This window comes from Alternaria arborescens (genome assembly GCF_004154835.1).
Source record: "Alternaria arborescens strain FERA 675 chromosome Unknown contig_2, whole genome shotgun sequence".
Taxonomy (NCBI): Eukaryota; Fungi; Ascomycota; class Dothideomycetes; order Pleosporales; family Pleosporaceae; genus Alternaria; species Alternaria arborescens.
The window spans coordinates 65386-80570 of NW_021167857.1; the positions used below are offsets into that span (position 1 = coordinate 65386).

Genomic DNA, 15185 nt, shown 5'->3' on the forward strand with positions numbered 1-15185 from the left:
ATGGAGACTCCACATCCCGTCACCTGTCCTTATCGTGCATCTGCAGCGGCGTGGAGACTTGGGCCGTTGGTGTGGAGAAAGGGTCCTCGTGAGTCTTGCTCAAGGAACTAGTCATCAGAGCCTTGGTATCGATTACAGGGTACGCCGTATGATATAGACCTTACCATCTCTTACATTGCTCTTTCTCCGGTTGGAAGTATTACACTCTCGGACAGACGCCATGGTCAACTTCACCCCCTGGCGGAAGTCGCAGTCAGCCGACGAGAGTCCCGTGGCTTCGACTACCACATCCACACAAGAGAAGGACGCCCCACGACGGAGGTGGAATCTGGGGATTCTGAGCGATCCACAGACTGACGAAGTGCCTGGTAAGGACTTTTTTTTTATTGATTGTTCTAGGCGAATGGCAAACTAATCCTTTTCTCTCAGGCTCCGTTATTCTCCTGTCGAAAACGCACAACCGCAACGAACCGCTGGGACTCCAACATGCCCACGCACGCACATCGGCCTCGTCGCTCCCTACCTCGTACCGACCCAGGCCCCAGCGAACTGCCTCGCAACCGGGCTCCCGCCAGTCGTCCCGTTCTCGGCCGCCCGAGAAGAAGCGGACAAAAGATGGTCGTTTCATTCTGGAGCCCCAGCCCGAAGAGTCGGCGAACGATCCGCTCAACTGGGCACAAGTGCGACGAGATCTCGCCCTCGTGTCGCTTGGCTTCTATTGTATGGTCGGAGGAGGAATGACGCCGCTGTTGGCCGCTGGTTTCAACGATGTGGCTGAGACATACGACGTGACGATTCCCCAAGTGGCCTTGACTACAGGCTTATACATGCTTGGACTTGGTCTGGGTAGCGTGATTGCGTCGCCTACTGCTATCCTGTTTGGCAAGCGGCCTGTATATCTCGGTGCCATTATACTCTTCACCGTCTCTTCAATATGGTGCGCGGTATCGCCCAATTACGCCTCTCTCGTAGTGGCGCGCATTGTCCAAGGCTTTGCCGTTTCTCCAGTCGAATGTCTGCCTAGCGCTACTATTGCCGAGATTTTCTTCCTCCACGAGAGAGCGTACCGCCTGGGAATCTACACGCTACTTCTGCTTGGCGGAAAGAACTTGATTCCTTTGGTCAGTGCCGTTATTGTGCAGTCTTTGGGCTGGCGATGGGTCTTCTGGATTACCGCCATTATCGTCGGTTTCTGTTTCTTCCTCATCTTCTTCTTCGTGCCCGAAACCTTTTGGGACCGAGCACCCAGACCAGCCAAGCGACACAATCGCGCCCGTAGCAAGAGTCCAGGACAACACCATGGACACTTTCATCTACCAAATATGCACCACAAGAAGGCTGTCGATGCATCGCAGGCACAGAATGCATCAGTACCAGCAACGCCCTTGCCCACATCGCCTCTGGCAGCGCCCAACGAGGTGCCCGCCAAACGTCACAAGAACACACATGTTGGATTCGCCGAGCCAGATCCTGACGAGAATACTGATCATGCAGATATTGCTGATGGTACTGGGCGACACGCAAGTGTGCCGCCGACTCCACGCTCTCCGATGAGCATCCACTCCACCCCTGGCGAGAACCCGCGTCATGACTATTTCGGGCAATTTCCGGAAACCTTCGTAGCTGATCCAGAGAAACAAGATAGTCGTCCTGGCAGCGAACATATATCGACAGATCCTGCCGAAAATGACCATGTGTCGGAACAGTTTTCGATTCACTACACCGACTATTATCGTGACGCCCCAGCAAAGTCGTATCGCCAGTCGCTCAGGCCGTGGAACGGGCGTCTTGTCAAAGACAAGTGGCTTCGCGTAGCCATCCGCCCATTCGTCCTCTTTGCCTATCCAGCTGTCCTTTGGTCATCGCTTGTCTACGCTCTTGCTGTTGGTTGGCTGATTGTGCTTTCTGAATCGGTTGCCCACATCTACCACGACACGTCGTACAACTTCACCCCACTTCAAGTGGGTCTTGTTTACATCTCACCTTTTGTAGGTGGTGTTCTGGGTACTGCAGTAGCAGGCCGAGTCTCCGACCTTGTGGTACGATTCATGGCACGCAAGAATGATGGCGTATACGAGCCAGAATTCCGTCTCCTCATGGCGGTACCGATCTCCATTAGCACTGTCATTGGACTTATGGGCTTTGGTTGGAGTGCTGAAGAGAGGGACAGCTGGATTGTTCCGACCGTTTTCTTCGGCGTCATCAGCTTCGGCTGTTCGCTGGCTAGTACCACAGCCATTACTTTCGTGGTTGACAGTTACCGCATGTATGCGGGTGAGGCGCTTGTCACGCTTAATTTCTCAAAGAGTACGTCCAGCCTGATGTTACCTACATTTACATGGAAACTAACGCATTCTGACAGACGTTTTACACGGCTTCATCTTTTCTCTCTTCTTCCCGCATTGGCTAGAGTCGAGTGGTAGCAAGGATACATTCTTAGCGATTGGAGGCATCCAATTGGGATGCATGCTTTTCAGTATTCCCATGTACATTTATGGCAAGAGAGCACGTATGTGGACCGTGAGAAAGAACCTGATGGAGAAGTTCTAGATATTTTTCACTAGATGCGAGGGTGTGAATAGAATGGATTTGCAAGATAGCAATATCTCTGTCTATCAACGTACTGAGCATATGGTCTCATAGTTGCAGGTGCAAAGTGCGGGATTGTCTTGACCGAGCACAAGATACGGCCGCTCGTGTTGTATATGTACTAGCTAGAGGATTCTGAGCATTTCTTGGAAATCGATAGCTTGTTGTTGTGCCTAACATGAACGTTGATGGACACAGCTAGTACACCGCTGGTTGCTTAGACGACGGCGCATCGCCCTTGGCGGCGGGCAGTATTTTGCGCTCGACGCACTCGGCGGCCCACGCTCAGGATACATCTAACAGCCCCTTCAACACCAGATTAAACCCTCACACCGCCTATACCACCGTTTTCGGAATTGCTGAATATATTTCTTGTCACCAAGCAACTCTCGCAGTACACATTATACACAATGGTAAGTCGAGTCTTTTTCTTCTTCGGAACTCGGACCCCGCATCGCTCGTGGCCTCTGGGCAATCGTTGGTTGGCCGCGGGCCAGGTCGTCCCTGCCCTGGCGTGCGGGCAACGGGCAGCGGCGAGTGGCCGCAGCAAAACAACACGCGTGCTTCATTCTGTTGCACATGGTGTCAACACTGCAACTTGACTTTTCCAACGGCAGCATCGCAAACCCACGCCCAACAGTCCAACAACCCCACCACTAGCGATTTGAACAAGACGAGAGAAGAACAGCCATGGATAACAGTCATCAGGCCTCTACCAACTACCGCGAAGCTTTCCAGCTCTTCGACAAGCGTGGCAACGGCCGTGTCGACCGCGGTGCGCTGGGTGACCTCCTCCGCGCATGTGGACAGAACCCTACACTGGCTGAGATTGCCGATCTCGAGCGCGGTGTTGGCGCAGACTGTACGTATCCGCCATGCACGCATTCGCTTTCGAAGCGATTTGCGCCTGCTGCACATGGGTTCCGGGGCTAACAGGCTGTTCACAGTCGACTTCGACACCTTCTCCAAGATCCTCAACCGCCCCGGCGGCTTCCGCGAACCCTTTGACATCGAGGAATACATCCGCGGCTTCCAGGTCTTCGATAAGGACCGGAGCGGGTTTGTCGGCAAGGGCCAGATCAAGTACATTCTGACCAACCTGGGAGAGAAGATGAGCGAGGAGGAGGTCGATGAGCTGTTCAAGAGCACCATCGATGCAAGCAATAACGAGGTGGACTACAGGGGTAAGTTTCTACACCTTTGAACAGAGCATCAGGAGACTTTGACTGACTGGTGATTGCAGAGTTCGTCAAGACTATTGCGGAGAACTAAACGTTGGTTCTTGCAATTCTTGTTCGTCCCTTCTTGTCCTTCTCCATTGAGATTTTATGCGAGCATGTCTGAAACGGGTCACGGTTTTTTGCATGCGGATTACGTTGGCGTTGGAATTGTCTTAACATGATACATATATACACTTCTTTGATATCTGCACATTGTAGGGCAGCAGGGCATGGGAGTCGGACAGCTCGAGAGCAGCGAATATGATGCTAAGACAAGATTGCATTAGTGAAGTCTCACACTCACACACGCACACAAACGCACACCAGTGATATCTTGATGTAAACAGGGAATACAACACTGTTTTTGGATCCATAAGGGACGCTGTCTGTTTGTAAACATATAGGCTTCTTTCCTCCTGTAGCATGAGAAGCCTTGCGCGTTCACCAATGGGGTATCTAAATGTACTGATAATGATGATGATGATGAAAGGAAAGTGTCCCGCTGATCTACACGTCCCGAACTCCGAAAAAGCAACTGAAATCAATAAGCGCCGAAAGCAAGACTCGTCAGGGCAATCGTAATCATGATTCCATAAGAATGTTCTGTTGAGGAAACCTGCGCATGCTTCCCCGTGGAGTAAGCTGCGGAAGGCGGGGAGCCCCAGAGTTCAACGGCTGACGCAGGTCGGACGGATCCGCCTACGCTTTGACTTGGGTGACACTGACAGTGCCCATGCCCGCGCCGCCAACTGCTGAGGCGGATGTCGATGCGGTAGCTGCTTTTCCCATGATCATGTCGCTCGTCTTGACGAAACCGCCTGGGAGAAGGAAGACGTAATCCTCGCGCCTACCAGACCGGTCGACGGAGAACTGTTGCCAGTCCAACTGGTATCCTACAACCAGATTGCACCGTCCACAACGCTGTAGGTAACGCTTCTCAAAGCCCTCGTCGCTGGTTATTATCTCAGCTTGGCGGTCTTGTCGGGTAGAGAGGAGGAGTCCATAGTGATCCTGCGACGGCGCGTTCTTGTTGCGGCCCGAAGTGGGTGCTGGCGGAAGCGGCATGATATGTGCAGCATCGCGTGTATGTTGGCGTTTGGGTAGGGAAGGGAGCGGTGTGGTGGTTGCCAGTAGGAGGTGGTTGCATAGGCAGTGATAGGTGTAGACTGTGTTGCTGGCCTGGAGGGAGATCTTCTCCTCAGGAGTGGGAGAGGGCATGGCAAAGTAAGCGCGGGAAGTAGTGGCGATATCCATTATGGAAGTTGTAGATGTGTGAGTGAGTAGTTGGATGGTTGTTGTATCGGAGATTTGATGCTTGTGAACCGTAAGAGGAGATGCCGAGAGACTTTTATATATAGTCGGCTAAAAGTGATGCGCGGTACCGATCAACGGAAACCGTGGTACGATGAGGACAGCGAGAAGGTGGGCTGGAGCGTGTGTGGTATTCGCGCTATGTAATCGGAGTGGAACGTTGTGGAATATGGTATATCCGACTTGGGGGCCAGAAGAGCAGAAAATCGGAGGTCCGACCCTCTTATACTTGGACCGAAGGAATCTGTAAACGAACCCTGATGCTGGTTCTTACGCTTAGGGAACAAGCGTACGTGGTGGGACTGTGGGGATCCTTCCTGTCTCGTCGTCAGGATGTAGGATCGCCGCAGCGCAGAGTGCCAAGTCAATCAATAGTAGCTTGTCGCTCGTCTGCACAAAGGCGGGTGAGGCGGAATCGTGTTTGTGCTGGAGGGTGATTTGTTTGAAAGACGGTCCGGGCTCGAAACCCAATACTCCAGCCAAGCTCACTTGTGAGACCCTCTTGGCGTGTCTTGCTGGTGGAGTTGCGGCTGTCCAAGTAGGCTAAGCTGGGAGTCAGAGGTGTGTGCTAGCAAAAAGGTCTGAGTAAAGGGTCCACCAGGTGGCTCCACAGTAGTAACGGGTATTGATAAGAGCAAACAGGACGTATGGGAGTCACACAGAGGCTATGTTGAAGAGGTAAGATTTATAGTGTAATAGGTGGCCGGCGGTGGATGAGTAAAAAGACAGAGCAGGAGGGCGGCGGCGGCGGCGTCATGGCGCGTCAGCACGCACACGGAGCGGGCAGCCAAAAGCACAGGGCAAACCCCACGATGCGTCCCCACGGTGGTGGACGTGGATCTGGTTGTGCGAATGGATTTGCAGCAGCTCACCACGCGTCGCAGCTGTTTGGACTCTGATTGCGCCGCTGCAACTCATGTGACAGGAGCTGAAATTGGGCCGAGAACGGGGTCCTCTGCTCGCCTCGAGTTTCCGGTGTAGCGTCGGCGCTAAAGGGCAGTGGGGTGAAGGAGGTATGGCGTGCATACCGCAGCACGCAGTAGAAGGTGCGAGGAAAGTTCCGTGTGGTTTCAATCTTCGGCGCGCCGCCGCCGCCCGCGCGCGCCCTTGCGTTGAGACTGCTTGGCGCCTCAGTACTTGCGACGCCTGTTAGACACGACTTGAGGCGACGAACCGGGGAGAATGCCGCTCACAAAGGATGTCATCAAGTTCGGCACCTTTGTGGTGACGAACCAGGTGCAGCCACAAATTCAGACCACACACGACACAGGCTAATCATACGCACATAGGTCTTCCACGTAACGCGCCTATCCTTTGCCATAGTCAACCTCAAGCCCCTTCTGCCTGGTCATGTCTTGGTCTCGCCGCGCCGTATCGTGCCGCGTTTCAACGATCTGTCCGCCGCCGAAGTGCAGGACCTATTTTTGACCGTGCAGCGGGTGTCCCGCATGGTGGAGCGAGTCTTCAGTGCCTCGTCCCTGAACATCGCCATACAAGACGGCGTGGACGCAGGCCAGAGCGTGCCCCATGTTCATGCACACATCATCCCTCGCAAGAAGGACGACTTAGAAGAGAAGGGTGGCACCGATGCTATATACGGCATGATGGAGAGCGAAGATGCGGACCTGAGCAAGCAGCTTGCCGACAGGGAGAAGGCAGCTAAAGCACATCTCGCAGGAGAAGAAAAGAAGGGGCGCTTCCCTGCGGTGGACAATGATAGCCGCAAGCCCCGGACCGACCAAGAGATGCAGGAAGAAGCCGAATGGCTGGCAGAGGAGATGGCGAGGGACGGAAGAGACGAACAGAGCGTTGTCTGAAAGCCTTTGTCCAAACTGCGTCTGCGCTCAATGCCTGGTCACCAGCTATGACCTCCTCTGCGTTCGAGCCTGAGCCTCGCGTCACTACAGATGGACCTCTGTCCCTTCTACAAACTTGTGCCCATCTTAGACATAATACAGATAGGTTTTGAGGTCCTTCCTCTGTAGTTGACCCCATTTCACCCATGTGCTATCGTGCCTTTCACACTTGCCTGACGTCGAGCAGAACACTACTTTCGGAAACAGTGGGAAGGCTCGCTTGGCGATGCAGCCTGCAACTGTGCCCCAACACCACGCCGCCTTCTGGATCTCACGTCTCTGCCGCTGCCCTATTTGAACTGCTCTCTTTGGCACTCGCGCCGCCCAAATACATGTTCTCCCACTACTACACCGGTCGTCCCAGCTCACTCCAATACACCATTGCGAGTTCGTTGCTGCCTACGTAGAACAAGTGATCTTGGCGTACGTGGGCTTTGCTATTTGTCCCTGCTCATCTCGCCTGCTGAGTTCATTGCGTTCACCCACTCGACTTTTGGTCACTACCGACACCTCTTACAAGTTCAACATGGACTAAGCCTCCTTGCCTACGAAACCATGACAAACTTCCGCCTTCTTGATCTTCCGGCGGAGCTCCGATACCATGTGTACTCTTTCTTGATCCCAAATGATATGGTCATCACATTTGAAAATTGTGGTTGGTTGAGGAGCGGCGAGCCTGACTGGACCACAAATGGCATCCGAAAGGGTGAAGACGTTCCTAGCAGGATAGGTGGAAACCCCTTCTACAAAAACACATTGGTGCGCCGCTGGAACCACATCACGGTCGAGACGCAGCTATTTCGGGTGAGCAAGTTCGTTTCCAACGAGGCGCTATGTAAGTTGTCACCATATTTGCATTCACTTTTGTTAACTGTTTCAGCGGTTCTGTATGGACTGAATACCTATAATTTCACTGTCCATGGACAAACCATGTGGCCAAAGTCACTACGGAGTCCACTCGTCTTCGGACCTCTTGGTCATCCCGATCGACTCCCATTGTTACGCAATCTGCGACGCATTCATATCGAGGTAGTTCCGGATATCAACAGCCATTGGGCCGTCAAGCGTCAGCGGTCACGACTAGAGTACCTTGTCGAAATCCTAAAAGAGTATGCAGACGATAGCGACCAGAAATCTCTATTGGAAGACCTGAAGGTCGATTTCCAGCTTACTTCACAAAAGCCAGCTCAATCTGCCTGCGGGAAGACTGTTCGGGGCACCATAAATTCCTGTGTTCCCAAAGACACAGAAAAGTTCATGTTCGGTCTTGAAAGCCTTGCATACCTTCGCGGCATCAAGGACGTAGAGATTACTGGGCTGCCAGAGTGGTATACGAAATGTCTACAGTTATCAATCCAAGGTAGAGGCGGAGGCGTCGAGAAGATAGATTGGCCGCTTGTGGGATCCAGGCGCCGCGGGAAGGGGAACAGCACGCAGTGGAAGAAGTATTTGGTGTCGACTCGCAAGTGGCATCAACCTACACTGAACTGGAAGGAGTTTGCCGAGCGCAACAAAATCACCACTCCAGTTGATATTGAGGATTTCTATGCGGCTGGCGGGTAGTGCTATTCAATTATGATGTTTTTGTGTTGAGCTGCTCATGTTACTTTCAAAGAGAAGCTGGAGAAGCGGAAGGCGACGGATGACATGTGATAGATGGGCTGCGTACGCTTCGTACTTAGCTCATACAGCACACAAGAGAACCACAACCGTCAATAACTACCTCATCATCTTTTTTGGCCTTGAACGAACACACCGTTGAGTGCACGTACAGTCACAGACGTGTGACTCTTGCTGTCTCACTCCATGATGCGCGGCTTGCCCCACGTTTGCCGCTTGATTGGCTTGCGAGCACGACGCGAACTACGACCATGACCTAATGACTCTCCTATCGCGCCGCAGCCTTTATCGCCATCTGTCCCTGAACACATCTTCGGTGTGTAATAGAGCTTCTGTCTCCTTGTCCCCTATTCAGACATCTTCTTACCGAGTGTACTAGCACTTCCTCTCTCTTGGACTTCATCTATACTCCTCTTCTCGTAGTTCACACCCTCAACGCCACCACAATGGCCGTCGGCGATATTCCCTCAAGCCCCCAGCAGGCAACTGCCCCACCTCAACCCATCGATATTGAAGCGTGGACCGAGCAGGCGACCGTTGCGCTCAGTTCTGTGGCCATATCTGCCCCTGGAGATGCGCTTCAGGGTACCTCGGTTACGCTTGCGATCCCGCTCGATGAACACGATGCGCCTGCAGCTGCCAGACAGCCCGTAGGTGCTTCAGCAGCTGCAAAGGAGGGTGGTTATTACCGTCGCAAAGAACCACTTCGCCGCGACAGCTTGAAGAGGCGTGAAGCTCTGCTAAAGGGCAAGGAGGGGTCCAGGCGCAGGCAGCGTTGGGAGAATGGTACGTTGAGGGTGCCCCCTCCCCCTCTCTCAATGACACTTTGCGCATCACAATACGGCCCTGTTATCACCACTTGCGCTGCAAGTAATTCATTCTTGAAAGTATGCGTCCATTGATTTCTAGACAGACCGTCTCCTGAACAACCCCTACGCCGAGCCTCCACTGCCAAAGGACTGGGAGGTTCATCCTACCTACACGGCTAAAAACGTGCCCTACTATCTTGCTCCCCTCTGGGATGCCGGCCTTAAGCGCCAGTCCAACGAACGCAAGACCGCTGCAGTCGCTCAAAAGGCTGCGACCAAGACCGTAGCCAACAAGCCCACAACTCCTGGTGTCGTGCCCAAGGAACTGCGCGAGAAGCTCAAGCGATCGCGCGGCGCCAAGGGTCTTCTCATGGACCTCGAGGGCGAGGTCCGCAAGTTCGTCGCCGACTGGGAGGAGAAGGAGCGCAAGGCAGAGCAAGATGGCTTACCTGCTGATCCAGACAGCGAAGACGACGAGATCGTCTTTGTTGGAAGGAACGGACAGATGAACGATCTTCGCTCACCTACAGAGGCTGAGGCTATTAAGAAAGAGCTCATGCTCTTTGAGACACCTGAGGAAGACGTTGGTGGCAGCTTTGGACGCTGGCTCGTACATCACATCGGTGTCTACTATGGCTTGAAGACGTGGAGTGTTACTGTCGGCAATCCAGCCAGACGCGAAGCATACGTTGGTTTGAAGGGCGCGAAGCTCAAGGCAGGAAACAACGACAGCCAGGTCTGCAGCTCTTTGCCGCGACCACTCTATGGCTTGGTCTAGTTCTCCATGACCTCGAGCTCGTCTCGAGACCCCTCGCATCCTCTACATTCGCTTGTTCAGTCTGCTTTACTCATGTATACGGCTTGACATGAGTTTATACTCGCACTGCATCTGCATATAGACGGATGGGTTGTTACCATTGAATTATATATGCCGCTTTTGTTGACAGTCTTGCTCAACGGCTAATCGTGCTGCTTTTGCTATGCCGCACGCACCAGCAACTCGTCATCCAGAGCATTCGCCGTTTGTACCGTGATGAGAATATTCTGTGGTTTATGATGCACAGGATAACGTACTACCACCCCATAATTATGTACGTGGATACCTACAAACCAGGGCTTTGCAGCATGAGAAGGGGTGTGTCGATGTCCAGAGTGGAACCCAAGATCTGTGTGAAGACATGGTAACTTTAATCACTTAGAATATTGCGACGATGACGAGTACTGACGGTAACGAATTAGATGACGTAGAGGGTAGAGGTGACTGAGACGGAAGCTATAGAAGGAACATGCGGCTATCAACAGGGCATTGTGCTAGTATATAATTCCTTTGCGCAAATCCTGTAACATACAGTGCTGAAGGTATGCATGTATCACATATATATAGAGAGCTCGACGATTCTTGAGCATTGTTCATGAGGTTGATTCATAAATACAACATCGTTGGCTGTTCGTGCAATGACAATAAACCATTCAAGTCGACTGTACAACTTAGATCTCATTAGATCCTATCCGACGCTACTCGAACTTTGCAAAAGCGAGTTCGTATGCCAGAGCAAGTGTCATCCGCGCATGCTGAAGCATGTGGTCGAAGCTTAGATACTCAATCTTGTCCTCGGTTGTGTGAATCTTGTTGTCGCTGTACTTGAAGTCTGACTCAATGACGAAAGCTGATGGGTAACCGGCCTTGGATGCACTGGCATGATCGGAACAGGCGTAACCGCACTTGGTCAGGACATACGGGATGCCGCAGTAGACAGTGATGATCTGCTTGATGAACTCGGTAAGGCCAGGGTCAACGAAGTCGGTAATGACACCAACAGACTCTGGCTCGCCTGCATCGAGCGTCTTCTGAACGTAACCAGTCATGTCCTGCTGAAGCATAGCCTTGACTTTGCGAGCGTCCTTCTCATAAGACTGGAAGATAGCCTGCGATCCTAAAAGACCTCCTTCTTCGGCAGAATACCAGTGAAACTCAATTGTGTTGTCTGCCTCGCCCTTGAGGATCTCCTCCGACTTGAGCAGTACGCGTAATGCTTCGAGGATGGTAACGGTACCGCTGCCGTCGTCGTCGGCTCCTGGGGCAGCCAAGAGAGATGGGAAGAAGAGGTTTATGCTGTCTTGATGGGCGCCAATGACAATCGTATTATCACTCTTGCCAGGGATTGTGGCAATGATGGAGGATTGGCCCCAAGGGTGGGGAAACGCCTTCACGGAGGCGTTGACAGCGCCTGCATCGGCGAGAGTCTTGTCGACCTGCCCAAGAAGCCATGCCGAGCTCTCTGCACCGTATTTCGACTTGTAGTACCGGGTGTGGAATGAGGTAAAGGTCTCGAGATGCTCGCGCATGTTGTTCTTTTCCAGCTTCTTGAGTAGCGGAGCGATGGTTTCATTGTAAATGGGCTTTTCGGGGAACTTTACGCTCTCAGTCTTGAACTGGCGGTTGAGCGTGCCGAGCTCTTCGTTGTGCGTAATGTCGAAGAAGTTGATGTTTTGCTAGACCATGTCAGCGACAAGCCTCGAAATGTACATCACGCGGGTATCTCTCGATGTTGGATGGTTCTCCATACCTTACGAAGCTCCCACTTCTCGTCTTCGGTGACCCATCTTGTCTCGCCAGGTGATAGCTCGATAAGATACTCATCCGGCTCGACGACAGTAAGCTGCGGCTCTTGCAAGACGACTTGGGGGTCCTTGGGATGTGAAACCGCAGCAGCAAAGGCTGCAGTGTAAAGTGGTAGCAACAGTGTGGTTGACTTCATGTTCGCTGATAAGGAAGATGGTAGTGAGAGCTATGATAAGGTGCAGCCTGGAGACCTATCGGTCGTTGACGCGGTGATGCGGAGATAGCGGTGGAGCTGTCGTAATCGGGTTAGCGTGCAACTCATGCGTCACGAAGTCACGCGTCGCATCTGCTCCACTTCTTGTTCACGCGCATGCACGAATATCCGAGCACACTCATCCTGTTCCAAGACGGGTATTTGTATGTCATGTTGAGCTCTATTCCTAATTGTAAAGCAGGAGAGAGTTCTCATAATGCTACTGATGAAAGGTCAGAAAACGTCCAGTACGGACCCAACAAACTCCGCAACCGAGAAAATCACCCAGACGCCAATCATCTCCCACCTATCTAGGTACGCACAGGTTACACCTGTGGTTAACGGAGACCACGGCGTCGTCGATCCCCTTGTAGAGACTGCTCAAGCTGCTGCATCTGATACGCCACCACCATAGCTACACCAGCTCCGAACAAGATGCATCTCTCTTTTGTTTCGGTGAAGACCAATGCGCCTACCAATGCAAACGCTAGAGCCATGGAACCCGTCATTAATGTTCTGGCAAAGAGCTGGAATACTCCATTCTCACGTTCACATGTTGGTCGACGATTGTCCTGCATCCTCCTGAAGGCATTCCGAACTCTGTAAGCTCTGTTGACACTGTGTACAGCAGCCTCAAATATCATCGGACGAGGACGCCCGATCCCATCCTCACCTCGGTCATCTATTGGCACTTTGAAAGCGTCCTCGCTATCGGCCTCTATGATACTGCTCATAGTTCGCTTTTTAGTTGTCATTCCTTCCCAGTATATACGTCGAATGTCCACCTTGACCTCGCGGCAGATGCGAGGTATCTCTTGTGCAACATATCTGATCTGGTTCTCATCGAGATCTTCGACCTTGAGCGATAACCGAAGATTGATCGACGCTCTCTCCGGAGCATCCTTTTGGAAAGCAGCCTTACGTTCCTGGGTCTGATGCTGGTGTAGAGGCCCGAGTTGCACGGTTCGCTTGTAGCTCCGTAGTCGATCCCATGTTAGACATGGCTGCTTCTTTCGTTTCTCGTTTATCTTTTCGCAGAGCTGTGTTAACAGAAAAGGCCCTCTCTTCTCGGCCAGCAATTCTTCCAAAGAGTTGCAGAGCGCGGTCGTGAAAGATTTTGGTCCTGGACCAGATGTGAAAGACTCTTCCGCTGAGGCCGCTAGCAATTGGTAGATCCGTGACCCTACGTTTCGGCACTTGAGGGCTGCTACACTCGCCATACAGCAATCCAATATGACAAGTGCGTCGCCCTCCATATCGTTCAGAACTGGCAACTCCGCTTTGCGCCAGCTTGCTTTCGCCATGTGTCGTCGGGACGCTCTAATATGCGAGGGGTCTTCTTTTCTAATTTTCTTAGATCCTTGTCTAGTATTTGAGGTAAGTGACTTACGCCGACAGCTCTAGATATCCCCCTTCCTCATCTCTGGAGCCGTGGCCCGTGTAGTAGATGATCAGTAAATTATTTGGGTCGTCGTGCGCATGAACATGATCCAATATCGCTTTGTTAATGTCGAGCTGTGGACGTTTGTTATCCTCAATGGAGTGTACGGAGCACTCGTAGCCGAAACATTCCACGAATATCCGCTGAAGTCGCTCAATCTAAAAACCAAGTTAAGAACGCGACTGCTGCTAAGCCATGGTACGACGTACTGACCTCCTCAGTGTGACCCTTGAAATCGTCAATACTTTCGTCCCATCGAATGATTTTTACTGCAACCTTCAGGTAACCGAGGGGAATGTTTAAAGCCTCGTCCGAGGCTTCCTGAAATATGGCCTGTCTTACGGCGTCTCGTTTCCGCTCCATGTTTTCCTCTTCCTTTCTGGCAGACTGTGCGGAGGCAGCATCGTCTAGTATGACGGGCGTATTCCTTCGGGACACTTTCGCTGGAGAAGAACTGCGGAAGGCTACCGAGTCGCCTTGTTGGCCCAGCCTGGTAGCTGGCTTTTGTTGGTTTGTCATGACGAGCAATTGTGCGACCTGAGGTATGTAGAGCGGCCATTAGGGGACGGGTCCTGTTTTTGAAGTCTCACGACAGGCCGTGAAATCTCAAAACCATCGTCCTCCATGTGGCTGTGCTGTCACAACTGCATAGCTTTGCTTTTTTTCTAACACAGGTAATCAACATGCTAGAGGGCTGTTTGCCTGATAGCTTGCGCAGTTCTTGCCTCCTTTTTGGTTGGCTCTTGACCCCTGACGTTTGTCCTGCACACGGCGCCACAAACGAGATCATCCCAATGAGAAGAGAACCCGACCCTCCATTACTGTAGTGAACTAGGTCATCCGTCCGATCAACCGGCATAGTTGAGGCTTAAAAGTCCAATACGGTACGGTGCGTCTGTTTGTGGGGCTAGCGGGATTGCAATTCGGCTGAAGCATGCTGCAAGCTTGAACAGATAAAGGGCTCAAGTAAGCCTGCTAGTCCGCCTCGAGGCCTTAGGCACTTGTATCGCAGCAAATAAACGAAGAAGGTCGTGTACTCATAGCCCCTCTGCGAATAAAATCTCCTCGATGCCGGACCAGGTAAGACCACATGGGCCCCACCCCCATCGCCAGCTGATGAGCCTACCACTGACCGGTCGTGCTTTGCCTCGTACAGAAAGATCTTTCCGATAACGAGCGAAGCAAGACAACTGTTCAAACTAGTGATACTCCTGCGGATGTGAGTGAAGGTTCTTTTCGCGCAAGCTTAGTGCTCAGACTAATGATTCTGGCCAGCGGCAGCCAGAATATGAGAAAGATGATCCAGTCAAAATGATGGTTACAGTGTCAGGAAATACGCATCACAAGACTTTTCATGTGGCTCGTTCCCAATTTGTAGGCAGCCGTTGGATGTATGAGCTGAAAGATCCTGTCACCAATTCATCTTGGGAAGAAGGCAAATTATTCCCAGGAAAAGATCTCGTAAATGATCAATGAGGGGCTCAGAGTCTCCTTTTGGGTTGCGTTCCGAAATTGCCATTGGG

At 52.2% G+C, this 15185-nt stretch overlaps 8 protein-coding genes across 8 annotated transcripts; 5 read left to right on the forward strand and 3 right to left on the reverse strand.

The window, feature by feature from the left end:
- Nucleotides 1–220: 220 nt before the first annotated feature.
- AA0111_g829 (hypothetical protein) lies at nucleotides 221–2550 on the forward strand (the record flags this gene model as incomplete). Its single annotated transcript, XM_028654720.1, has 3 exons — nucleotides 221–368; nucleotides 430–2307; nucleotides 2363–2550. The coding sequence occupies 3 exons, from the start codon at nucleotides 221–223 to the stop codon at nucleotides 2548–2550; spliced, it is 2214 nt and encodes a 737-aa protein (XP_028511235.1).
- A 449-nt stretch (nucleotides 2551–2999) lies between these two features.
- AA0111_g830 (hypothetical protein) lies at nucleotides 3000–3861 on the forward strand (the record flags this gene model as incomplete). Its single annotated transcript, XM_028654732.1, has 4 exons — nucleotides 3000–3002; nucleotides 3298–3451; nucleotides 3537–3773; nucleotides 3833–3861. 4 exons carry the CDS (start codon nucleotides 3000–3002, stop codon nucleotides 3859–3861), a joined length of 423 nt encoding a protein of 140 aa, XP_028511514.1.
- Nucleotides 3862–4508: 647 nt separating this feature from the next.
- On the reverse strand, nucleotides 4509–5063 carry AA0111_g831 (hypothetical protein; the record flags this gene model as incomplete). The annotated part of the gene is made up of 1 exon (XM_028654743.1): nucleotides 4509–5063. One exon carries the CDS (start codon nucleotides 5061–5063, stop codon nucleotides 4509–4511), a length of 555 nt encoding a protein of 184 aa, XP_028511515.1.
- A 1239-nt stretch (nucleotides 5064–6302) lies between these two features.
- On the forward strand, nucleotides 6303–6937 carry AA0111_g832 (hypothetical protein; the record flags this gene model as incomplete). Its single annotated transcript, XM_028654754.1, has 2 exons — nucleotides 6303–6356; nucleotides 6410–6937. The coding sequence occupies 2 exons, from the start codon at nucleotides 6303–6305 to the stop codon at nucleotides 6935–6937; spliced, it is 582 nt and encodes a 193-aa protein (XP_028511516.1).
- A 594-nt stretch (nucleotides 6938–7531) lies between these two features.
- Nucleotides 7532–8539, forward strand: AA0111_g833 (hypothetical protein; the record flags this gene model as incomplete). Its single annotated transcript, XM_028654765.1, has 2 exons — nucleotides 7532–7811; nucleotides 7857–8539. 2 exons carry the CDS (start codon nucleotides 7532–7534, stop codon nucleotides 8537–8539), a joined length of 963 nt encoding a protein of 320 aa, XP_028511517.1.
- A 503-nt stretch (nucleotides 8540–9042) lies between these two features.
- AA0111_g834 (hypothetical protein) lies at nucleotides 9043–10183 on the forward strand (the record flags this gene model as incomplete). Its single annotated transcript, XM_028654776.1, has 2 exons — nucleotides 9043–9382; nucleotides 9510–10183. 2 exons carry the CDS (start codon nucleotides 9043–9045, stop codon nucleotides 10181–10183), a joined length of 1014 nt encoding a protein of 337 aa, XP_028511518.1.
- Nucleotides 10184–10920: 737 nt separating this feature from the next.
- Nucleotides 10921–12164, reverse strand: AA0111_g835 (Leucine aminopeptidase 1; the record flags this gene model as incomplete). The annotated part of the gene is made up of 2 exons (XM_028654787.1): nucleotides 10921–11898; nucleotides 11973–12164. 2 exons carry the CDS (start codon nucleotides 12162–12164, stop codon nucleotides 10921–10923), a joined length of 1170 nt encoding a protein of 389 aa, XP_028511519.1.
- A 395-nt stretch (nucleotides 12165–12559) lies between these two features.
- AA0111_g836 (hypothetical protein) lies at nucleotides 12560–14181 on the reverse strand (the record flags this gene model as incomplete). Its single annotated transcript, XM_028654798.1, has 3 exons — nucleotides 12560–13565; nucleotides 13612–13820; nucleotides 13876–14181. The coding sequence occupies 3 exons, from the start codon at nucleotides 14179–14181 to the stop codon at nucleotides 12560–12562; spliced, it is 1521 nt and encodes a 506-aa protein (XP_028511520.1).
- Between the last annotated feature and the right edge of the window lie 1004 nt (nucleotides 14182–15185).